The following is a 25,902-nucleotide window of genomic DNA, read 5'->3' as shown; positions in this document are numbered from 1 at the left end:
ATTGATTGGTGAAATTAAATATAATTTATTTATTGTGGGTTGAAAACTCTATATGCTCACCAGGCTCCCAAGCCTGACCCACTCAGTTTTATTTGTATTATAGGAAGTGGCGCAAGGGCGTAAGATGGACGAACCATCAAGTTGTTTTGTTTACAAGTCTGTATATGTATATATTTGTTGAATGACTTGTAATGTTATTGTTTATGCTTAATGGTCTATATCGGAACATGACACCCCGAGTTTTAATTATATAATGAAAATGCATCTCTTGATGAAATGCTTTGATAAATATTATTTTATCATGTTTTGTTTTGGGAACAAATTCCGCAACTCTTTCAAATCAAAAGGATTTACTCTGAATTTATTTTAAAAGCATAAATGAAAATCGGTCTTTTCTGGCCGTGATTTTGGGGATGTCACAATTTTGCCATAAAACTTCGACAGGTCATAACTTCTTCGTTATATGTATGGAACCCTTGTGATGTATACTATAACTTAGTTAGGATTATTTATTCTAAATAATCTTGAATCGAAAAGTCATTTTTTACGCTGATTGTCTTTAAATTGACTAGCCCGAATATGCGAGTGTTACATTTAAAGCCACATGCGCTATCCATATTCCTGTTGCGCCATGATGGCGCAAGATGGACCATCTTGGTCCTTGATGAGCCAAGTATGCTATAAAGTCCTAAATGATGCTCAAGATTGTTCAAAGATGCTCAGAAGTTGGTATTGCTCAAGTTTTACACTATGTTGTGTCACCATGATGGATGTTTGACCATTAGTGTTCATGATGCGCCACCTGTGCATCATGATGCTCCATTATGGTCAAGGTGGTCAATCATGTGTGTTATTGATGCTCATGGGTTGTATGACATTAAAGAATGTTCCAGAAGATGTTGCATGGTGGAATATGATTGGCTGCCAACATTCATGGGCCTATGGGCTAATGAGCTTAACCCATTAAAGTTTTAGGTCTGATCCCTCAAGTATAAATAGGCTTATACCCCAATCATTGTAAATTGCTAGATTTTTATGAGAGATCAAAGTGAGATACAATTTTGATTGCTTGTAATAGTTCTAGAAAGTTAATAAAACTCTCTCTCTCTCTCTCTCTCTCTCTCCCCCCCCCCTCTCTCTCTCTCGTTCGCACGCAGATGTACGTCACATTGACCGAACCACGTTAAATATCGTGTTCTTTTTTATTTATGTTTTTCAAAAGTTTTGTAAGTTCACCGAAGTTTGTTTTTTTATATTTGTCTGAAGTGCTTAACTTGCTTTGTTGTCACCCAACATCTAATCCATTATCGGTATAGTAAGCCTCCTTGGCCACTCCACTAATGGCTCGGCTTTGACCTAGAAGTTACTGCTTCTGTTTTTTTAAGCTTCGCTATCGCTCTGGTATATGGATCTCTTTATGTAGTGGTCAACCTTCTAGAAGCTTCGCCAAAAGCGACTAGTCGCTTCCCGAATGCCCCTTTCTTTGCCGCCAAACCACTAGAAGAGTCAGCAAGCTAGCTTGCTCGCATTCTAGAAATGATAGCTTTTGTGTGCTCTTCCTGCCTACTGAAATGGATGTGAATGATCGTAACAGCTCTGAAAATCCTATTCAGTCTGATTAGATATGTCATGAAAGAAAGTGATTATGTTTCCTCTCTTTTTTAGGATTCCAAGGATGGGTAGGCCCATCCTAACATTATTTATGAGTTATTAAAATCTTTTTTAGTAACCAATCCATCAATTTAAATATAAAATGTTAATTTATAGATATAAACTATAAAAATATATATTAATTAAATAGAGTGCTCAGTTTAACCAAAACACAAAAAAATTTAGCTAAAACCAAACCAAATAAAAGATATCTTTGTTCGTTTTTTTATCACACCCTACGAATAAAGGATCATAATTTTGCCTATTATTTATTTGAAATAAATTAAAATGGTATTAATTAAACCTCAAAACTCTCTAAAATATAATGAACTTTTATTTATTTGTGATTTGTAAAATATTGCAAATAAAACCATTGTATATGTTGGGAGCATAGGGGCGATTTTAAATGAATCTTTGGGGTTTTCCCGATATTTGCCCTTCGTTTGAAGCCCTAACTCAGGTTATGTTGTCTCCACCTTACCATTGACGAAGCTCATCTTTATCTGGTACGTCCTTTTCCTCTCATGATATCGCTCGCTCTTGCATCATCTTCTCGAGCACACGCGCACAGCCGAAACAGTCAAATTGATCTGCTTGTGGTTTAGGGGAGGCGCTCTTCCTGAAGCTCATAGTCTGGTACTTCATTTCTTTATTGTACTGTAAATGTGTTTTTTAGTTCACGAATCATACACAACACAGATTTTGGTTAAATTTGTACGAATCCAACCTTTTAAGATGTCTAGTGTTATATATGAGCGTTTATTTTCACAAAAAATCCGTTGGAATTGATTTGAAGTTATTAGTAGTTGGAAACGATGAAATATTTCCGTAACTGTAAAGAAACAGTTTAAAACTGGATTTACTGTTGTGATTGACATGATCCATACGAAGCCTATCAAGTAATCAGTTTAAGAACAAGGTTTCCAATTAGACTGGTAGTTGTGGTCCAAGAAGGACAATACTTAATATTCTTGAGGTCTTTTTAATATCCTGATTGAATCAAATGATTAGTTAAGGAAGTAGATACTTCATAACATATTAACAGGAATGGAGTGTCATCCTTTTGGTTGAAAGTTCTACACATGATCTTCAACTATATGTTGCAGGGCTCTTTGACTGCGTATGAGTCTGAATAAAGAGTATATGGAAGTTATACGTATATGTCTTCTTAGCATAGAATCTGAATAAAACATGAGAGTAATATGATCAAATTACAGTTTTTATTGTCAAACTACTACATGAATTCTTTGAGTGGTAGAATTATATTGTGGCTATGACAACCACTGGAGTGTATAGAAGATTTTGGAGATTGTAGCTATGGCAACAAGTGGAAGATGTATAGTAGATTTTAGAGATGAATAAACTGACATGTATTTATGGTTCAGTGATCAATTTTTAAAGGAAAACACTATTGAATGATGCTTTTAGAGCAAACATGAATGTTGATTTTTTATTTTATTTTATTTTATTTTATTTTTTCTCTCCCAAAAATCTTAAACACTAGATACAAACTCAGTTATTGAAAATGATGTAAACGTACTTGCTTCCACGAAAAATAGGAACATTTCTGGTTCTAAAAATTGTACAAAAGGAGAAGATATTGTATGAGCTGTACCACTAAGATAAGTTATTTAGTAGAATTCTGTATTTGGTGTGGGATGATGCCAGAATGCTTTAATATTTGTATAGTATGTATGTCGCATCAGTCCATAATAACCCATTGAACAAAAATGGTGAGATCCCAATGATACTAAAAGCCGTTATTTGAATGAGATATAGTCGAGCTAGTTATAATATTAAGAGCCCTTATAAGTGCAATTAAACTAGGAGAGTGTGCTGGAACTTGTAGTAGGTATTTTCCCTTAGGAGGCTTTCTAAGGGAATGTTATGTTCAACAGTTTAAAAGGGGACATTGTCTGATACTCTGATATTGTCATTGTTATGTTTTGCAACATATATTTTAGTGGGGGAATCTAGATAATTGGAAGTTATCTTTGTTGTAGAAAGTTGTGGAGTAGATCAGTGGAGGCTCTTAAAAGGTAGGTAAGGTTAGAAATGTTCTGGTTGTAAAAAGCATATTATTTGGAAGAAGAGTTTAATAACTTATACATATAAATTAATCAAGAAGTTACAAAAAGTTCAAGAAGAGTAATCCAGACATTTCATTTGTCACTATTTAAGTGGAGGCCAAATCTTTTTCAATTCCTTTAGAATCTTGTTCCAGTGTTGTCTTTTTGAGTTGTTTAAGTTAACATATGATATTAATTACAACCTTATGATTTACAGGGATTCTTGAATCTAGTTTTACATAGCTGGCAGGATGAGTGATGATGTTTTTGATGGACAAATGCTGGCAGACAAGCTGTCTAAACTCAACAGTTCTCAACAAAGTATAGAATGTATCCTTTTTTGGCAGGAAAAGAACTCTTCATGCTTTTTGTAATTTGTAGACAAACATGTGATGGCTTGTAATCTTGGTTTACACATTTGAAAAAAAAACTTTTTCTTTTTAAAATATACATTTTTCTTTCCTTCTATAGATTCAATATGCATACCTAGTGTTCAGGCCTGTTTTTCCAATGTCTTCAAACTTTCAAAGACTTGGATTTTTTTTTTTAAATTTTTTTTTAATATATATATATATATATATATATATATATATATATTATCTTGGAGTCTATAATTCTTTTAAAATTGACTCATGTGGTCATTTCGGCTCTTAAGTCCATCAATTTGCTTCGTCCTACATTATTATCTCTATCGAAATGGAAGAATCTATTGCAATAACATCACTTTGATGTTTACATGCACACTTATATTATTGTGTGCCTTTGTATGTTATATGTTTGTCACTACATATATATGTACGTATATATACACACACATACTTAAAATGTTTGGAGGTGGTGTTCTGACCCATTTATAGGTGCATGGATTGATTTGGGTTATACGTTATCTCTAAGGGGTCAAATGGGTTGCTTAAATATGTAGCTTAAATCAAAGTGTATTTTAATAAATAACACATCCATAATCTCTTATTGTTTTACAAAAAAAAGTCTGTAGTTGTAATAAAAAGATAATTTTGTAGCCATATATTTAAAACATTTAATTGCTTACAAGTTATGGAGAAATTCTAGTCATCCCTATTATGCTTTTCCTTAATCCTAGATTAGCATTATCCCATCTGTGTATGTCACAGAGGAAGAAAGCCAAACAGATTGTTGGAATTTGGCATAAATCATTCAAATCTGCTCAGAAAGAGCAACATGTTGCTTTTCTGTATTTAGCCAATGACATTTTGCAAAATAGTAGGCGGAAGGGCAGTGAGTTTGTGAGTGAATTTTGGAAGGTCATGCCTTCAGCCCTCAAGAATGTTAATGAACATGGTGATGCAAATGGGAAGAAAGCAGCATCAAGACTGGTAATTTCTTTTAATAGCCTATCTTAATTTTCTTTCTAGCTTGTAGGTTTAATTGCATCGACGAATTATAGCAGAAGCATAATATACTTCATATTCAGTTTTTCATGTTTCTTTATTCAATGAATACATATATTATACTTTTGGGTTTAACCATCATTTCGTTGCTAAGGTTTAGAACAAGTTTTCTTGATCCTAAATCCTTTTGATTACCTGATTCATATGTATCTGTATCTGCTTCTTTATATTAAAATATTGAATCGGAGCTTGTTTGAATATTTTTATCTGTTTGTTTTAAAATTTTATGAACTTTTACAGAAAGGTATATTAACAGATGTTAGTAAAGGAAAATTAAAAATAAGAGCAACTGTACATTAAAGCCAAACAGTACTTGAAGTAAAATTTGAAAGTTAGAAATAATCAATATAATTGTAGAAAAATAAGTCATTATTTCTCCAGGAGACATTTTTCTACCAAATTGGCAAATCTTTAACTTATGGTTCTTCCACATCAACAGGAGTAGAAATTTACATGTCATGGTTTTTAAAATGGAATGTTGAAATTCATGGGTGAAGGAGGTTGGAATTCAATTCCGCACTGATTTGCAACCAAATGCAGGATTGGAATGGAGTTGAATTCCAACTCCGGTCAAATCCAGAGAATCCGGCAAACCAAACACCTGAAATCCTGCTGGAATATGCATTTTTCATGAACTTTGTTTGGATAAATTATCAAATTCATTAGGGACTTAGGGGGTAATCTCTAATCTGTGAGTTTCAAGAAGCTTAGGGGTTGTTCATTTCTTTGAAGTAGCAGGGATTGACAAAGGAGTTTTTCTGTATGATAGGTAGTCTCAAGGATTGACTACTGATGAAATCTTATCTGCTCTTGCTGTATAACTATAAAATATAAATGTTTGAAGAACATAATTATGCTACTTGTTTGTCATCTTCTGGAGTATCGACTCATGAACTTGTCAAGGCATATATGTATGTTTGAAGGATTTATGTCCATAATATTTAGAGTGAGAGATACTTTTAACCATTTTACTTGGGTTTAGCTTCCAAGATTACCATTCTACTTGTAAAAAGCCTAACATTAGTTGTATTTATTGACCCTGTATGTTGGTTCAACATTTGAATGATGCTGGTTCCATCACATGTGATTACTTTAAAAGGTTGAAATATGGGATGAAAGGAAGGTTTTTGGATCCCGTGGTCAGAATTTGAAAGATGAAATGCTTGGTAAAAGTCCTCCCACTCCATTGACTACCAATGGAAAGACTTCTACTTCTAACCCCATCAAGATAGTGAAAAGGGATGCCAACTCATTGAGACTTGTGAGTACCAGATTTCGCTTCCTTTCTTATATATAGATATATGTGTATTGTAACATGTGTTTGGGTTGATTTGATAATTGATATGAGTATTTAATAATATTGGTAAAATGAATGAAATGTTGCAGAAATTGGCTGTGGGGGATATCCCAGAAAAGATAATGACTGCTATGCATGCGGTACATGATGAGAGTGGCATGGAGGATACCGCCTTAAACAACTGTGAAGCTGCTGTTCGCCGTTTTGGAAATTTGGAGAGAGATATTGAAACTCAAGGTAATATAAAATATATATATATATATATATATATATATATATATATATATGTTTGTTTCTCTAGATAAGTTGCTATACAATTTAAGAATCTTTTTTGATACATTTGAAATCCCACTGTGTTCAGTCTTTTTGGGTGGGAGTGGACAAAAAGGACAGTACAACCTGTTACGTCACAAACATGGCTGTAGACATGATTCGTGTACTGTTCTTGGTTATGTTCCTGATGTTTGTTTATTTATTTATAAATATGTTTATTATTGTTTTCAGGAGTTGCACTAGGAGCTTCATTGGTAGAAGAGATACAGGAGCAAGAAAATGTACTTGAAGAATGTGTCACCCAACTTGAAACTGCTGAAAGGACCAGAACCTCATTGATTTCCCAGCTTAAACAAGCACTCCAGGATCAAGTATGATTGCATATTACTTCCATGCTCCTAATAACTTAATGTTCAATCACTTACTTACATTTGGTAAATAAGACTTGTATTTACAGAAGAGACTGTTAAGTTAAAAAATCAAAGCTTATTACAATAGTAGCACATATCAAACCTAAAATTTGTAAATTAGAATGTTAAAATTAACGAACTCATTGTGATTATGTTTATTGTTGTAATCTGTTTCAGGAATTGAAGCTAAATGTTATTCAGAGCCAGTTGCAAGTATCTCTCTCTCTCTCCCCCTTTTTTCATGCTACTCTTATTATTTTTATTGCTATTGTTATTGTTATTATTATTAATTTTAAAGTGATAGTGATAGTGAACATGAGTGTCAAACACCCCTTGTTGGGCGTGTTTGGAAATAATATATATATATATATATATTTCAGCAGCATTTAAAGAAAATAAATCACCAAATGACAACGAAAAATCCCATATTTTTATAACATTGTTGATAAAAAATATTTATAAAAATACATGAAGATATTCAACTCATCTCAAAGACAATATGAGAGAAGGAGACTAGGGCAGCGTTTGGTTCATAGAATGTTTTTGAAGGAATTGGAATCTATTGAGGATTTGGAATCTGTCTTGAATTGGAATCTAATTCAATATTCTGTTTGGTTAACAGTAAATGGAATTTGAATTCAATAATATATTTTGAAGGTTGTGGTGGAGGTGGTCGCGAGTAGTGATAGAGGTTTCTCATATTTAATGTTAAAAATGAAAAGGATAATATGGTAATATTCAACACTCTCACTTGAAGGAATTTGAATTTCCTCATCTTTTAGATGAAATTTATTTTCTCTCAATGAAAGGAAAGTTGGATACATTTAGGAATCCAATTCCTTCTCAAAACTTGAACCAAACATAGGAAAGTGATGGAATTAAATTCCAATTCCTTCCGATTCCAACATATTCCAGCGAACCAAACGACCCCTAGATTCTTATTTAAAATCACTAAACAAAAGAAAAATATAAGATAGTGCCTAAACTTAGTTAATCTTTAATTCTAATGACCTATTTATAGTGAAGGTGTCCTAAACTAACAGCAAGCAATCTTTAATCCTTATGAGTAAAGCGGTTAATACTACTAATAATAATAAAACACTAATCATAAGTTGATAATGATAAAATGATACTAATCAAGTAATAATAAAAACACTAACCCCCAACAATTGCAAGATCTAACAAAACAGATGAGACCACCCGTTGATTATTATTTTATTACATTTCCCTTTAAATTTTTATGGGTTGTTCTTGTTCATAATATCTTGTCTCATATCAAATCATTGATTCCCAAGATCATGTCTTAATTTTGGAACCAGAGAGACCAAAACCACAAAAAACAGCAAACCACATGAATTAAATTAGCAGTTTTCTCTGAATAAAAAATGCAATGCATATGCATCAAATTGATACAAATCTATGCCCACAAACCACCAGTATCATTGTATCGTTTGATTCTTGATGATACACCAACAATTTCCAAAAATATTCTTTCAGTTTCAGTGATCATTTTTTGCACAAAAATACTCCATGGCTTTTCTTATCCTCTTCTTGAGCTGTTGAAAGTTGAAACCATAAAAGGTCTTGATTCCCCTTTATATATCTACGGATTCCTCCCCATAAAATATATCATAATTACTTTTAATTTTGTCATGAAGTTCCAAGACACAAAATAGCAATGAACTATGACGTTCACCATACCTTGTAATCATAATTAAAAAAAAATGATATAGCAACTATTTATTTCTAGCAAAGGTGTTTTAATACATTAGGAGGTGGATTTGTGTGTCATTATTTATTTTATTCCCTAAACATATTTACCCATTTATTTATGGTGGACATTTGTATCCGATGCTTTGCAGGTTGCTCGACATCAAATTGATGATGCTGTAAATCTAAGGAAGAAATTGGTATCACCTTCTCTTCCTCCAACCCAAAACCAACCACAACCACCACCACCACCACCTGAACTCACAACTGAACCCATGTCTTCTTACGGAACCACCACACATGTCACAGAAGAAGACAACAAGAAAGCCGCCGCAGCTGCCGTCGCCGCCAAGCTTGCCGCCTCCACCTCCTCCGCACAGATGCTTGCATCCGCCCTCTCTTCTCTAGTTGCCGAGGAGGCTGCCGCCTTTAATTCCCCCGGATTATCCATATTCTCACCGGAAAAACGACAGAAGCTTGAAAAACCAATGCCCGTCTCCGATTTGACCAATTCCAATTCTGATTCCGGTTATTTCTCCAACAACCAAACACCATTCCCACCACCACCACCACTGCCGCCATCGTCCATGAGTTCTCCGGCGAATCAATTTGTTCAGTCCTCTGGATTAATGATGCCGCCATATGTGTATGGTGCCAGCAGCCTACCACCGCCACCCCCTTTGCCGTCACATATTGCAATGGGGTTGATGAGGCCTGGCCACCACCAGCAACAACAACAGCAGCAGCAGCAGAACCCATCTCAGCCACCACCAACGAACGGTGGTGGATACTACCGGCCGCCAGGTATTGGGTTTTACGGGCAAGGGCATCAGCCGACACCACCACCGCCTGTGCCCCGCCAGTGAACCGGTTTTGTATATTAATAGGAATCTTAGACATGAATGTTCAGTTCAGTTTAATGCTGCAATGTACTTACTGTTGTTAAAACTCAACTCCAGGTCAGGTGAGATGAGGTGTAACTGCAAGTAAATGTCATGTCACAAGTCAACTATACTATGGCTTGGTTGCTTGTATTACTTTTCTTAAAATTTCTACCCTTTTTATTTTACATTACATCTTCTCTTCTCTTCTCTTATGTTGTAGAATTTTGGTCCTTGAGCTTTACAATTCTTAAATAAAATCATCTATGTAAGATTGCAGTACACTAGCGAAAACCGGCGGTCAACATTTTATAGTTTTTCTTGCTCAAGTTTTGGAAAAAGTTGCTGCTTCTTTATAGTTCATTGATCAACTAATAAAAACCATGGTTGTAAAAGGTGTTATTTTTGTCCAACTAAAAAGATGGAACGAGGGACTTTATTTTTTGTGTGCGCAAAAAATATAAATGTTTTTTTTTTCGATGTGATTATAAAAAATAGTCTTAAAAAGCCTTTTTATTGATGAAAGTTTGATTGGTTTAAGAGAGAATAACATTAGTTTGATGTAATAAAATTTTAAAGGAAAAATAACATGCAAGGATAATTAATTTTTGAATTTATCCCACTTTAGTTATTTTTTTTATATACTATTTACCGATGAACTTTTTTTTGAACTGGTTATTGCATGACATGAGTGTTTTTTGATCACCATAAACAAAAGTAAAATTTATTACCTCATAATTCATTATCCAATTTTAATCCTTCATTTTAATTTTATTAAAAAAATTTATATCTTCACATCATTTGGATCTTCAATCTTTTTCCATCGTTCACAGACAAAAATGTCAAATGGTATGTACATTAAACACTTGCATACATTTTTGAGTTATACAAAAAAAATTATAAAAATAAATATTTATAAATGTTATAACAAAAAATAAGGAAAATTATTTTGATAATCAATTTATAAACATTTATTTTTTCTGTGTTATAAATATTTGTAAAAAATTATTTCATAAGTCCTTTTTTAATCATCATCATATCGATTAAAAACAATTATGCAATTAAATGTGAGTTTATATCCATTTGAAATTCTTGTTAAAATTTGAAAAAAATAAAATTGAAGTTCCAAATGAAGATAATGTTTGAATGACCATCAAAATAATTTTCATTTATTGACGGGTCTGTTTCCATGCTTACTGTGGACTTCTCCAATGTCTTTAACCTTGTTGACAGATCCACATTACTTCATGAGGTCAGATTGAGGTGTCATTCTATATCCTTGTGGGTAGAATTCCTATATGATCAAGCAACAAGGTTATATCTTGGGGACACATATATTTGGTTTTTTACTGGAGTTCAACAAGGATACCCCTTGGGATCACTTTTCTTTGCCCTTGTGTTGCACCTGCTCTTGCATAATATTAGAGGCAATTGCAAGTAGGGGTGAAAACGAGCTAAGCTACTCGTGAGCTACTCGAAATCGGATCGGTAAAAGCTCGACTCGAAATCAATTTTAAACGAGCCCGAGCTGAGCCGAGCTCAAGCTTAATATTAAGCTCGTTTATTAAATGAGTTCGAGCTAGAGCCTATATCACTAAGCTCGATTAGGCTCGCGAACCTAAACGAGTCTTTATAAAAAATAAATTAGTATTATTTTTATATATTAAAATAAAAACATATTTGGGGATTAATGATTTAGGTATTAGTAAACGAGTTTGAGCCAAGCTTAAGCTTATTTAGGCACGTTAGACAAAAAACGAGTTGAGGCCGATCCCGAGTCGAGCTTGTATAATTACCTCCGAGCTCAAGTTGAGCTCAGCACAAGAAGCTCGAATTAAGCCAAGCTCGAGCTCAATCCTCGTATAACTTAAACGAGCCCGAGCCGAGCCTGATAAGGCTCGAGCTCGGCTCAGCTCGTTTGTACCCCTAATTGCAAGCTTCTTCTCCATGCAGGGTACTTGGATGATGACACACTTATTGGAGATTCTTAGTAGGTGGCCAAAGTCTTAGACATCATTCAGGCTATTGGCCCAAAACTGGGCCTTAAGTTGAATATCAAGAAAACCGAGCTCTTTTGGCCCTCGTGTGATGGAAGGAAGTTGCGTGAGGGGCTATTCCTAGTTGGCATCGGGAGGCCACCTTTGGGGGTGAAACTCCTCGGGGGAGCTGTTAGTATAGATGCTAGTTTCATTAGCAACTTAGCCATAAAGAGAACTGAAGGCGCTATGAATTTGATGCGTCTTCTTCCACAATTGTCTGACCCACAGAGTGAACTCCTTCTACTTCGGTCTTGTATAGGTATTGCTAAATTTTTCTTTAGGCCAAGGATGTGCCAACCCGTTCACATGGAGGAGGCGACGTTGTTCTTCGATAATGGATTATACAGGGCGATTGAGGACATTGTGGTTTATGGTGACCCCTTCTTTGGCGACTTGCTTCCCTACCCATTCGCTTTAGTGGTTTGGGTTTATACTCGACAGTAGAGGCTACCTCACATTGGCGGAGCTTATATATGGCGAGGGGGGCTGTGCCCCCCCCCCCCCCTATTTTTTTTTAATAATTAGTCCATAAGTATTAAAAGAGTTACATATTATGCCCAAAAACTATAAAGTTTGACTTTGCGCCCCCCCCCCCCCCCCCCCTATTCTTCAATTTTTATACAAATTCTATTTTTGCCCCCCCCCCCCCCCCCCAAAATCCAAACTTCAAGCTCCGCCACTGCTACCTCATATGCTTTTGTTACCTCAAGGGCCCAGTCTTGGGTATTGCAATACCACATCTTACGAGAGAGCGACATTTATGGTATGGATTCTGATTATGCTTATGCCTTAGATTCTCTTCGTAACAAGCTTCCGGACATTGACCTTAGCAGTTTTACTACTAAGGATACTCCCCCCCCCCCCCCCCCAAATCCCTGAATACACTGGCGAGTGCCCTTTTTAGTAAAATTATCCAAGATATGGAAGTGAATTTCAATATGACGGTTCAGCAGAAAGCAGTTTTCCAGTGTTTACGTGCACCACATGCTCAAGATTTTCTTCTAGTTATCCCTATAGATGGGCTTGGCCAACATATGTCTCCGGTGGAGTATCGTACCATCCTCAAATATCGAATCATGATTCCTATATTCCCAACCGATGGGATATGTCCGGTATGCTGCAAGGCATGTTTGGACTCTTTCGACGAGCATGTTGTTTATTGCAAAGAACTCACGGGGTTCAAATACAAGCACGATATGGTTAGGGATGTTTTTGTCGACATATGTAAGTGTGTTGGGGTTTCCGCCAAGAAAGAGGATCCTGTGAATTTCCTGACTGACCCGACAGAAGGAAGGTCAACCCTTAGACCGACTGACGTTTTGATTTTTGGTTGGGTTGAAGGGAAACAAGCATGTGTGGACCTTACAGGGGTATCCCCTCTCGTAAGCTTGAGGGCCAGCATGAACAAGCTGCATTAAAAGCTGCTACATGCAAGGTCACCAAATATGAGAAAGCGTGAATGGAAAATCAACACGTGTTCATACCATTTGCATTTGATATGTTTGGTTTCCTTGCGCCGGATACAGTGGAGCTTCTTAGTAGAATACAACGGATCATGCATAGCAATGTTATATCCCCCTAGATCTATGGATGTAGTCTTCAAAAGAATTAGCTTTACCATACAAAAGAGCTTAGCGGCACAACTTGTTGCCCGTTTGCCTTCTCATTCATTGTATGATGATAATTAAAAAAATATTTTTTACCCCAATATATATATATATATATATATATATATATATATATATATATATATATATATATATATATATATATATATTACGACAATTTAATGTTTAATTATTTTTTATTAAAGATAGATTTACAAAATAAAATTGTATAAAAATAAATATTTTACAAATTAATAGATTTTTTTATTAAAGTTAAAATAAAATATTAAGAAGGGATAATAAATTATGAGGTAACAAAAGTTACTTTTATTCATATTTAGTCACTAGGTTTAAACCCGTGGAAATCCACGGGTGATAAATTGAAATATAATTATAGTTTTTAATTTGTAACAAAAAAAAAGATATGAAAGTTTAGAAAAAATGAAGAATAGTGATATTAGACAATTATAATATGCGTTTTTCCAGGTGAGTATTCATATAAAATATTTATTTCCTTAATTAAAACAACAAAAGATATATTTTTATTTATTTTTCCAATTTGCATAACTTTTTTTATTGATTTAATAAAGTTGCATACCAAATTGTTAGGCTGTTACGATTTCACCACCTAAAATATGTATATTTGTATTATAATATATTATCTTGTTAGTATTTCATGAATGCAATCAATAACACTGCTTTGAATGCGAAGTTGGATTTAGCTTTGCTATAAGTTTCAATCGATTTTGAAATTGAGTATTGTTCGCATTTGTATGAGTGTAGTCGATGAATCGATAAAGCAAGAACATATGAGTTTTGATTCGCAATTGGATTGATGATTGAGGGATGATTCGTGAAGAAAAACGCGAAGTCAAGGACTGTGAAATTGTTGTTTGCAAGAATTTAAAAACTCGATTGTGGAGTTGTTGATGCTCATTTTGCGAAAGTAAAACAATCGAGTGTTTGCATCTGTGAATCAATTTGAAGTCAATTGGGTTAATATTCGCATATGGGTTCAACATATGAATTTTTGATTTCGCAAGTTTAGAGTTCAAGAACTAAACTGTGTTCGCATCTGGAATGAAAATTTTGTGGTTCGCATTTGATTAATTAGGTTAAAATGCGAAGGTGATTAATGCGAAGGGATGCGAAGGGTGTAAGAATGAAGATGCGAAATATTTCACAGTAAATATGTAAAATTGGGGAAGAAAACAGAAATTTTCAAATATTGTCCCTGGAGTTTCGCATTTTTGGAAATAAATACTCAACTTCGCAAATGGGGGTCATAAAATGATGAAATTGCAAAATTTTTAAATAGATACACACACATAGACAACCACACATATATTTAGAATAAATTATTTAAAAAAAATGTTACAAAAAAACAGAAAAAAAAAACATAATTGTTAGAATTTAATGGGTAAGAAGCAGTTATAAATTCCTAAAAATTTATACACAACATTTGAAGTTTTGTTTGTAAGTCTACCATCCTTATCTAAAATTAACAATTTCAGTCCTTCTCTACTTTGAACTCTAGATAAGGCAACATACAGTTGTCCATGTGAAAAAACAGGATCCTTGAGATACAGACCAACCTTTGATAACGACTGCCCCTGACTTTTATTAATTGTCATTGCAAAACATACAGCCAATGGAAATTGTCTTCTTTGAAATTTGAAAGGAATTTTTTTTTCAGATGGACTTAAAGACATTCTTGGAATAAATGTTTGCTTTCCGATATTAGTTCCAGATATTATAATTGCCTCAATAACACGTTTGCCAAGAGATTTCACTTGTAGTCTAGTGCCGTTACATAATCCATTTTTTTTATCAATGTTTCTTAGTAACATAACTGGAACACCGACTTTTAGAATTAACTTGTGATTTGGCAAACCTGATACCTTAAGACCATTTAAAATATCAGGGGAGTATAAATTGGGATCAAACTGATCATGAACAAACTCGGATTGGCAAAGAGTATCTGAACTTAAATATTCTACTTCTTCTCCGGGAAACAATGCTAACAAACGATCATTGATTTGTTGGACAACTTCATTTTTTGGAGCTAGTATAGCTCTTTCTTGAAAATAACTCGTACCGTTGAAGTTTTCCAAGATTGAAGAATATACAAACTCAATTAATGAACCTATAGGATCATGTGGATCACTAATGAGAATATCATCCGGAACATCAATAATCGTTTCACCATCGTTCAAACCACCAACTTTTCCTTCTCCTATGTCCAAAAGCCAGTTTGCAAAATTTTGTATTTTTCGAATATCAGATGGATCCTTTCCAACGGTTAGTCTCATGTTTTTTGTTAATCTATGGACTTTGCATTGTTGCCATATATATGAAGAGCTTAAAGAAGCATTAACGATATTTTGTCTGCTACCTCCTTGAACAACAGGTAGAATTTGCCTGAAGTCTCCTCCAAAAACAATCGCTTTCCCTCCAAATGGAATATCTGAGTTGGTAGACTTATCAAACTTACATACATCTCTCAAAGCTCGATCTAAAGCTTCAAATGCATGTTTGTGGACCATAGGTGCTTCATCCCAAATAATCAATGAGCTTTTTCTTACTAATCTGCCGAGTTCACTATCAGGCGGTATCTTACAAATAGAATACTCGGTAAGATTCAACGGAATTATAAACCGAGAGTGTGCTGTCCTACCTCCAGGCAATAATAAAGATGCAATACCACTTGAAGCAACATTTAAAACTATATCACCATTACATCTAATTGCTGCAGATAACGTCTTCCAAAGAAAGGTTTTGCCTGTTCCACCATATCCATAAACAAAAAACACACCTCCTTTATTATCATTGACTGTAGTCATGATATCAAGAAAAATATTGCGTTGCTCGTTTGTTAATGCATGAAACACACTATCAAACTCTTTCTTTAAAAGCGTTATGTCATACTCCAGCTCCTCCATGATAAGTCGATTTGTTGAAGAAGAAACTGTGTCGGAATCAGGGTAAGGCATTTGTTTATAATGTTTAAGACTCGTGTTGTTACGAAGTAAAATCTGTTCAATCTCGAGCAAAGTAAGGTTTTTGATTTGATCCTCATTGAGTGATAAACCTGTAAAAAATGAACAATATGTCAAAAAAAATATAATATTAACCAATGTAATGGTAAAAAAAATTATACCGTGCATATTTAAAATATATATAATCCGTTTTTACATATAATGATACGAAATTATAATACCTGGAGACTTTAATCTACGCTGTTGGTTGTAAAGAATACCATCTGACAAATGTTTCCATGTATTTTCCCAAACAAACTCTGGTCTACCCAAACTGTTAGACATTAACATCGTAGCAAATAAGAAACGAAGATAAAAACCAGTTCCTGAATGACTTGCTTCCTTAATTGCATCAACGTATTCTTTGTCATCATCTAAGAGGCCCAAAGCATAGCATGCATCTCGAAAAGTAGGAAATTCTTCACCGTTTACCGTGCGAATTTCTTCAAATGATTTTGGACCTTTCACTTTATTTAAAAGAATCCGTAAGAAGTAGACTTCGCCAAGTTTAGGTGAAACAGAGTGAATCCTTCCTATTGAACGTCCAATTTTCCTTGGCTTCCACAATTTATCATCAGGTTTCCAAACAAACTTTGTAGGAAATTCAACATATGTAAGTTTTCGTGCATCTTTATTAATTTTATTACATTCCATCCAAGATGTGAACATAGAAGCAGCAACTGAAGGTTGTTCAAGAACATCATCAATATCATCGTCTGCGGCATATATGACTTGTTGTTGATCAGGAAGATGAAAAGGTAGTCGCATCACAGAAGGATATCGGTAATGAACATCGTATTTAAATATTCGCCATGATGCTTCACATGCAGATATATATCTACAATCATAATAATCTTTTATTTCATCGACAACCTTTTCGTGATTAGAATCAACGTTGATGTCAACAGCAATTGTAGCTCTATCTGGACCTTTGTTTATATATTTAAACAGATACTTTATGGAAGATCCCTGATTGCACCATTCAACATTAATGTGTGCCTGATATCTTTTCAACAGATATTTGTTATATGGAACAACATTTCTATTGTCTAACTTGACACCTGATTTTTCGACAAAATATCCATTGTTTCTTCTCATATATAAGGGATAACCGTTGACATCAACCGAAGAATGATCACAGAATTGCTTTGGAAATTTTTTCGAACATTGCTTGTCAACCATGCATGGACAATTCATATTTTCAGCTCCACAAGGACCATGTATCATGAATTCACTTACAAGTGAATACAATTCTGGATCTTCATTGATATTTGGAATCTCAGCAGAAATAATCGGATCAATATATTCAACAGTAGGCCGCTTGGAGTTAGCATGCATAAATAGACAAATATGACAATGTGGCAAACCTCTTTTTTGAAATTCAATTGTATAGACCACTGCAAATTAATTTTATAAATAAGATAATCTTTGTACTGGATGAAATATATTTGCAAATAACCAAAAATATTAACAAACTAAATAATCATTATAACAAAACGATTAGAAATAAATACAAGTTTTATTACCTCCTTGAACAATGCCGAAAATTTTATTTTCCCGTATGTCTTTAATCAAAGCATCGAGCTTTATTTTGAATAGCCTACATAAGATATCAGGTCTATCTTCTGGATTTAGTGAAGTGTTATGAAGAAACCTTTTAACTTCAGGCCATTTTGGATTACATGTAAAGGTTATGAAGAAATCAGGATATCCAAACCATTTACATAAGGACATGGCATCAAGGTAGTTTTGCATCATATAACGTGCACCACCAGTGAATGAAGAAGGTAAGATTACACGTTGTCCAATATTGGATATATCTTTATTCCCTAGGTTCTGTTAAGTACGTAACTTTTCATAAGACTCACATCTAAGAATTTGTTGTTTGCTCCTTATGAAATGTAATCTTTCACTTTCAATCATAGTATAAGCATCAACCAAAAACTGTTGGAACAACCTTTTTAAATTAAGAATTAGTGAAAAATATTGATCCCTGTCTTGTATTCTATAAGAAAAAAACTCTCTCATTGTACAGTTGGGCCTCTTGCTGTTGCTTGTTGGTGTAATACCTCGATGTGGTATGTCAACCCTGTAACCATCATCACCATATGGAAACAATAGTGGATACTGAAGAGGAAGGTATGATGGATGTAATTCACTAATACGCCGTAGAGAACCTGATGACGTTTGAACAACAATATCTCTATTATCAATTGAATCACCAATATCTCCAACAATTAAAGCGGCAACCTCAAAAGCAGATGGTAGGTTGTATATCCTTCCATCTTGGTCCCTTCTTCCAATAAGTCTCAACTTGATATCAACATGAGGGTTTTGATGAAAACAATCCCTAACCATTCTATAAGACTGAACCAAAACATTATTTGAATCCAACATCAACTTCAAATCTTGTATAATATCATTATCAAGGACAGAAGAATTTGACGTAGATCGTTGATTATCTCCACTGCAAGTAACATGAACATATAAACATAAGATAAATAAATAATATAATGTTGATGAATAAGATATCTATTAATGTGATAATTGTGAAAAGTGTACCCAAAACATGTCCGTCTATTCGCGATCTCATTATCAGTATCGTATATGTACAACTGAGAGAATTTTGGTTTTAACCCATGTTCCGGTAAAAGGCTTCCGATACTATGATAATTTTGACCGCTAAGTCTAAAAATGTATGGAGCATTTCCTCTATTGATTGAGGAATCAATCTTTCCACCCATTGACGTAAAAGAAAACATAGAATTGTAAGAACGAATGTTCTTCATGAAGTGTTTGCTTTTAGAATCTCTCGATGTAAAAAGATGGGCATAACTTGAAGGTGCATTCTTTAAAGTTGGTAGTTCAACTTTGCCATAAGCACAACATAAAGAATAATTTTGATTCTCATTTTTTTTACATTTGATAGATTCATCTTTCCATAATTTTGCAAAACATGTTTGGCATACAACAATCTGATCACCATGATACAAATAATCTGTCAATTAAGGTTGACATAAAGATGTTAAATTTGTAAGTTTATATAAGTGAAAAATATTGAATGAACAAATATAAATATTATATTTGTATCAAAATTACCTTTTGATATACCGTTGTATATGTTTTGCTCATTTTGACCATCGATTTTGTCTTGATCGGATCTCAAACCAAATATTGGAATAGGAGTTAAATTTGTCCTTTTTTTCTTTGCTTTATTATTTGGATTAGATAACAGGACTGAAGACGATTTTGATGTTATTTTAGATGATTTGTTGGATGTGTCGCCATTTGAAAATACAGAGAATTGTCTAATATTTGTTAACGGCGATTGACAACTATTATTGGAAATATCCATGGCTGCGGAAAAAATTGAAAGTATACATTGTTAAATATGATACAATAATAATATATGTTACAAATTAAAATGGTAAAATAAATGAGTTACCGTTGGAAATGTTAGATAACGGAGTTCTAACATTTAAATGTGATGGAGGAGGTTGTAACATTGCTTGTTTTGATGTACTTGAACTTGTTTTTGATCGGTATGTGCTTTTATTTCGATGTACAACTCCTTTGGATTCATATAAAAAAAAATGGTTATCAGAAATGTAAAATTGTTTAATAATTATTTTAATATTATATGAATATGAATATTGATAAAGAGATGATATAAAAAGACGATGATGTAATAAATTTTATTACATATATTTAAAAAAACTTAAAAAGTTTAAAAGCAATCAAGTACGTTACCGTTTGAATCCAATTTCATGTTTGGTAACGGTGTCTGAAAACTGTTATTGGGAATATCGATGACTGAGAAAAGAAGATTGAAATGTAGATTATCAAATATGATACAATAAGAACATATATTAAAAAAAAATATGGAAAAATAAATGAGTTACCGTTGGAAATGTTAGATAACGGACTGCTAACATTTAAATGTGAAGGAGGAGTACGTAACATTGTTTGTTTTGACCTATTTGCGGTTGATGTAGATGTGGATACACTTTTATTTCGATCGACAACTCCTTTTAATTTGATTGGAAATAATATCTTATTAGAATGGTTAAATATTAAATAATGTTGTAAGTTTTTAAATAGTATATGAATACTAATAATGATAAATAGATAATATAAAAAACTATGGATGATAGAATTTTTATTTTACAGATTTAAAAGAGAGAAAAAAAAAGTGTATAAGCAATCAAGTATGTTACCGTTTGAATTCAATCTGATGTTTGGTAACCGTGATTGAAAACTGTTATCGGAAATATCCATGACTGGTAAAAGAAGATTGAAGGTATACATTATTAAATGTGATACAATAAAAATATATATTATAAAATAAAATGGTAGTATCAATGAGTTACCATTTGAAATGTTAGATAACGGAGTTCTAACATTTAGACTTGAAGGAGAAGTTTGGAAATATGATTTTTTTTGAAACATTGACACTTGATGTAGATGCGGATAGGTTTTTATTTGGATGCACAAATCCTTTGAATTTGGCTGCAAAAAAAAAAAAAAAATTGTGATAACAAATGGATAGATTTGAAATAATAATGTAACTCCCGAAAATATTCTATGAATATTAATATACAAAAAGACATAATACAAAAAATGAGCATGTGAGAAAATTGAATTTAGATATTTAAATTTAAATTTAAATACAGAATAAAGAAGAAAAGTGTATAACGAATTAAGTAAATTATCATTTTCATTTATTTTAAAAAGATGTGATGTTGATGTAGTTGTATGGATTCATTCGGTAAAACCTTTTTTTTTATTGTCCAAGTATAATTTTCTTATTCTTCTTTTCTCTGTAGCCTGAACATGATAGATATTCCTATTTGAAGCTGCATAATCAAATATACACACATGAAATAGTTATAATTCAGATTAAAAACATTGATAAAGAAAGTTGTAAAATATATAATGAACGTACCGTTATCACCAGGGTTAGTAACATTTGTAGAAGTTGGAATTTGACTGACTGATGTAGTGTACGAATGCAATTGTTTTGTATTATCCAGATAGAAATTATTTAATTTTATCTTCTTATTAGTCTTGAAGGAGTCCATGTTAGTAGTTGCTATCTGAAATGGAACAAAATATATAACTTTATACAATAGTTATTATCATTTGTGAATAGGGCATTTGATTAGTGGGTTTAGATATGTAATTTTATTCATTTGTCGATTGTTTGAATTGCTAATTTTGTTATCTTGGATTTGGCAACAACATCATCAGTTTCGGAAAGACTGATATTTCATATCAATACAAAATGAAGCAAATGACCACAAAAGTCTATGTTATGCATGCCGATTAATAATTGACACTCACTTGAATACATCTAACGTTGTTACATTATATTAACTATAAATGGACGTTCCTTTTTAAGCTTATTTAATTTTTGTTCACAATAGAACTCTTGAAATGTTCGAATGCAAATACAAAATTAAAATATGAATTTGATTTTTTTTGGTTTGTGGTTATGCAATTATTTTTTTAGTAATTATTCACATCATTAATTTATTTAAACATATTTTATTATAACTTTTTGTTTTTGTATAAATAAAACTTATACATTATTAGTTTAATAATTTTTTATAAATCTTTTACCCGTGGTTTCCACGGGTTGTAACCTAGTTAAAAAAAAAATGTTGTCGATTGAACTTACGTATGACATGAAATACTAAAGTACAATGGCTTTATATGTAATGTTTCCGAATTTTGTTGCAGATACCATAATAGTTGATTTTTAAATTGGTGCTAGTGTTTCATTGTTCTTCATAATAGTTGGTTGCTAGAAGAGTTCATAATAACATTGGTTTTGAACATAAAATTATGATTGTTTTAATCCTTTCCAACATCAGAATTCACATAATAGATGTTTTTGAATTGTTTGATTGGTTATAAATATAAAAATCTCCTTAGATGTCAAAACTTATTACTGTATATATTTGTTTGGGTTTAATTTTTTTCTTGTCAGATCACTTTGTTTTAAAAATTCAAAACTTATCTGCTCTCATAATTTGCAACCTGAATTGAGAACTTATATCAGGTTGTATCTTTCTTAGCTCGAGTATTATTTTATTCAATATATTTTCTAAAATTATAGTATGTGTTTGACACACAGTATCATATATGGGCATTGTTATTCCTTTCGCTTATGGGCATAACAATTAAAAAAATTGCAGGCCGTGGTAGGGGTATATTAGTCCAATTTGCTCTTCTTCATAGTTAAAGAATACAGAAAATCGAAATTGGAAGTACAAAGATAATAGCAATCCATTCAAACAGTACATGTGATCAATGTCTGTGATGATTAACACAGACATACGTAAGACAAGGTTATTTTTACACATACACATACACATTGATGATCAATTTAGTGGATCGAATAAAGAATTTAAGATAGAAAATAATTAATAAACAACTTCTGAATCAAAGATAAATAGAAACTTTGAGTAACAAATTCAATAAGAAGCAAAATTGAAGTCGCAGAAGAAGAAAAGAATTTTCAATTATACGATTAACACAAACATTGAGAAGCAATGATAGTTAATCATGAGAAACTCACCGAAGGATTGAAGTTGCTGATTGAAGATTCGAAATTAAGAAGCAGAATTGAGATGCAGAGACGGTCGTAGGGATTGAATTATGTAATTGAAGCGGAATATGATTGATATAGTATGTTATGCACATAATAATTGATTGATATGCATACCATTTTTAGATGCTCTTAATCGGGCATGTGACAGAATTTATTTAATGTATACAGCAGTTATTCCATATTCAAATTTCAAATTACAAAATATGGATATTTCGATTATTAATCAAATCAAATCAAAGATTGTAATAGTACGTGAAACCAATCAGGGGTAAAAATGAGATTTAACATTGATAGGAACGTGAATTTTTGGTAGGACAGTAGTCAAAAATTCAAACAATCGTTTTATTTATTAATTTATTTATGCTTCCAAAGGACAACGTTAAGGCATAGGAAAATTTTTATAAAATTTGATCTGTATATGATTCCTTTGTTTGAAAGAAAAGTTCAATTTAGTAATATACCAAATGTATCCTTATTAGAAAGAGGCCGTTAAGTTGGATTTGTAAAATTTAGTAAAAATAGGTAAAAATGTTAGGAAAATAAGTCAAAATTCTGAAATTGTTAATTGTATATTAAAAAAATATGGATGTAAAATTTTGCAATAGTAATGGATTTAAAGAATGATAAAACATAACCTAAACAGGAAAATCAGAAAAATAGGAACCAAGTAAGATGCTAAAATGAGAGAAAACAAAAGTTAAATGCTATAAACAGCCATAAAACAGAAAGTGCAAAGTGTGATTCAAAATTTATATAGCTATTTTATAGAAATTTGACAGAAAATGAAATGCTAACTGTTTTGTTATAATTACTTGTTTGAAAGAAGCATGTTATAACAGGTAAATAACTGAAAACTAAAATTCTATATTACGGTAGACAAAGGGTATTAATGGAATTGTAAGTAAAGTTTACTGTCGTTAATGCTTGCTGCCATAACTACTTGTTTGAAAGAAGCATGTTATAACAGGTAAATAAGTGAAAACTAAAATAACGAAAATTGATCTTGATCTTGATACCAAGGGTAAATACGGAATTTTACAAATGTATAACAACAAATTGAGTATACAAACATAGCCAAAAAATGCAGAAAATCGAAATTGAATATAGAACAACAAAGATAAATTTGGCCTTTACGATTAAAAAGCCGTATAATATGATCAAATATAAAAATAAAGTATTTGCCAGTTATAATAACATACCAAATACCAAAAGAGCAACATACGAATTCAATTCATATTACAAGCCAATTGCAATTTGACTTTCAAAAAAACAAAACCAACTCTTCTTTCTTCAAAGGAATACACAATAACCTCTTCGGGAACAATCTCCTTTATCAAAACAGGGGCAGGTGTAAAGCTGTTTGCATCGCAATAGAACCCGTAGTATATAGGGTGGAGGGTAAAATCGGAATTAAATTTGTTTTTGGAGTTCTATTTGTATTTTCATCATGTAAACCAAATATTGTAGTTTTAGTAGGGGTAGTAAATGGCGACATATTGTTATTGTTATTTTGAAATGTTTTTTGTAGGATGTCGTGTTTTTTCTCAGCTTATGTTGTGACATTAGGGGTAGTTTTGGAAGAAATGGGAGAAAAAGGCTTGCGGAATCTATCGATTTTTTTGGTAGGACGGGAAGTAGTAGGGGTAGTTTTGGAATTGATATCCGGTTTAGGAGTTGCATGAGCTAATGATAATCTTCTGTTGGTTGTAGTCTTAATTTATGGAATTTAAATGATTGAAATTTTAGAGCTCATCAAAAGAATTGACAAAGGGCAAAATTGACATCTGATGCATTGTTTATTCTGTTGCGTGTTCAATATTATGAGAAATCTCATTTGACAGCTTGATTAGAATCTTTTTTAATACAATACCTCAAATAATATCAAAGCACATTCCCAAGAATGCATGCACCAATATACCATTTTATTGTGAAAATTATGAATATGTCCATGTTTAAAAAATGATCATTATTTTGAACAGGAATTTATAGAATGTATTCAAATTTGAGACATCTTTTTTATAAAGCAAATATACTGATATCTTATAACACGAAATTGAAAAGTAGAATGTTATTGAATGTAATTTTTTTTTATTTTTATTGCAAATATATTGGTAAAAAAATCTGAATGTGATAGATGAACCTAGAAACAACACACGTTTTAGAGTTATGTTGGTTGTTACTGGTGGGCATTTAGTTGGTTGTGTATTTGATGGAAACCCCAAATGTTGCCCATAAATTATTCCAGAGGTATGTACTTTATTTATGTTATCACTTTAATTTCATCAGAAAAATTATTTATGAGGTTAAAATGAATACATCCTTGCCCAGAACCAAAAAATATGCCTTATTAGTATATATGATTGTAAATACATGTAATGTAATTTAGTTGTATGTAATATACTTATTTGTATATGCTTGAAACGAACTAATACTTATCAAGACCACCATCGTTAAATAATTAGTATATTTCTGATAAGACTCTTTAGAAACATATTTATTTGCTTATTTTACACATAAATTCACAAACATATATGCCACACATTTATTAAAAGAAGATTAGTCTAATTACAATGATAACCATAAAATGATAATCGTATTAAAATATAGAATACCAGCGAAAATAAAGCAAGAAGTATCAATGTTTGAACAGTAGACACCACAAAGAGCAATACTGTGAAAGAGAATCCAAAAAAAAATCCAAATTCAAGAACATTGTTGATTAAAAAAGGACAATCTCAAATTACTTTTCAAGCTTTGGTATTAATAGACCTGTGTTGCCATCAACTTTAGAATTCAATCGAGGGACCTTGGTGGATGAATTCACATTATCATAATCATCAACATCAATGGTATCTCCAACATTTCGTTTTTTTACTGTTGTTGGG

The 25,902-nt window shown here is 32.4% G+C and overlaps 2 protein-coding genes across 4 annotated transcripts; one reads left to right on the top strand and one right to left on the bottom strand.

The window, feature by feature from the left end:
• The first annotated feature begins 2,020 nt into the window (after window positions 1-2,020).
• LOC145014411 (uncharacterized) lies at window positions 2,021-9,910 on the top strand. Of its 3 annotated transcripts, XM_078972779.1 has the most exons (9): window positions 2,058-2,156; window positions 2,256-2,286; window positions 3,937-4,049; window positions 4,824-5,071; window positions 6,246-6,407; window positions 6,533-6,680; window positions 6,948-7,087; window positions 7,304-7,339; window positions 8,989-9,910. In XM_078972779.1, the coding sequence occupies exons 3-9, from the start codon at window positions 3,971-3,973 to the stop codon at window positions 9,700-9,702; spliced, it is 1,527 nt and encodes a 508-aa protein (XP_078828905.1). In that variant the 5' UTR covers window positions 2,058-2,156; window positions 2,256-2,286; window positions 3,937-3,970; the 3' UTR covers window positions 9,703-9,910. The 3 variants fall into 3 exon arrangements, with proteins under 3 accessions (XP_078828904.1, XP_078828903.1, XP_078828905.1); XM_078972778.1 differs by lacking the exon at window positions 2,256-2,286 and having other exon boundaries at window positions 2,021-2,156; XM_078972777.1 differs by having other exon boundaries at window positions 2,052-2,286.
• Window positions 9,911-14,794: 4,884 nt separating this feature from the next.
• LOC145016110 (uncharacterized) lies at window positions 14,795-17,739 on the bottom strand. The gene is made up of 3 exons (XM_078974524.1): window positions 16,584-17,739; window positions 14,915-16,454; window positions 14,795-14,804 (listed from the first exon to the last, which is right to left on the bottom strand). The coding sequence occupies exons 1-3, from the start codon at window positions 17,737-17,739 to the stop codon at window positions 14,795-14,797; spliced, it is 2,706 nt and encodes a 901-aa protein (XP_078830650.1).
• Between the last annotated feature and the right edge of the window lie 8,163 nt (window positions 17,740-25,902).

Source organism: Lactuca saligna, chromosome 9, assembly GCF_052625555.1.
Source record: "Lactuca saligna cultivar CGN05327 chromosome 9, ASM5262555v1, whole genome shotgun sequence".
Classification (NCBI taxonomy): domain Eukaryota; kingdom Viridiplantae; phylum Streptophyta; class Magnoliopsida; order Asterales; family Asteraceae; genus Lactuca; species Lactuca saligna.
Note: the sequence above shows the minus strand (reverse complement) of the source record. Positions and strands in the feature narration are given on the sequence as shown.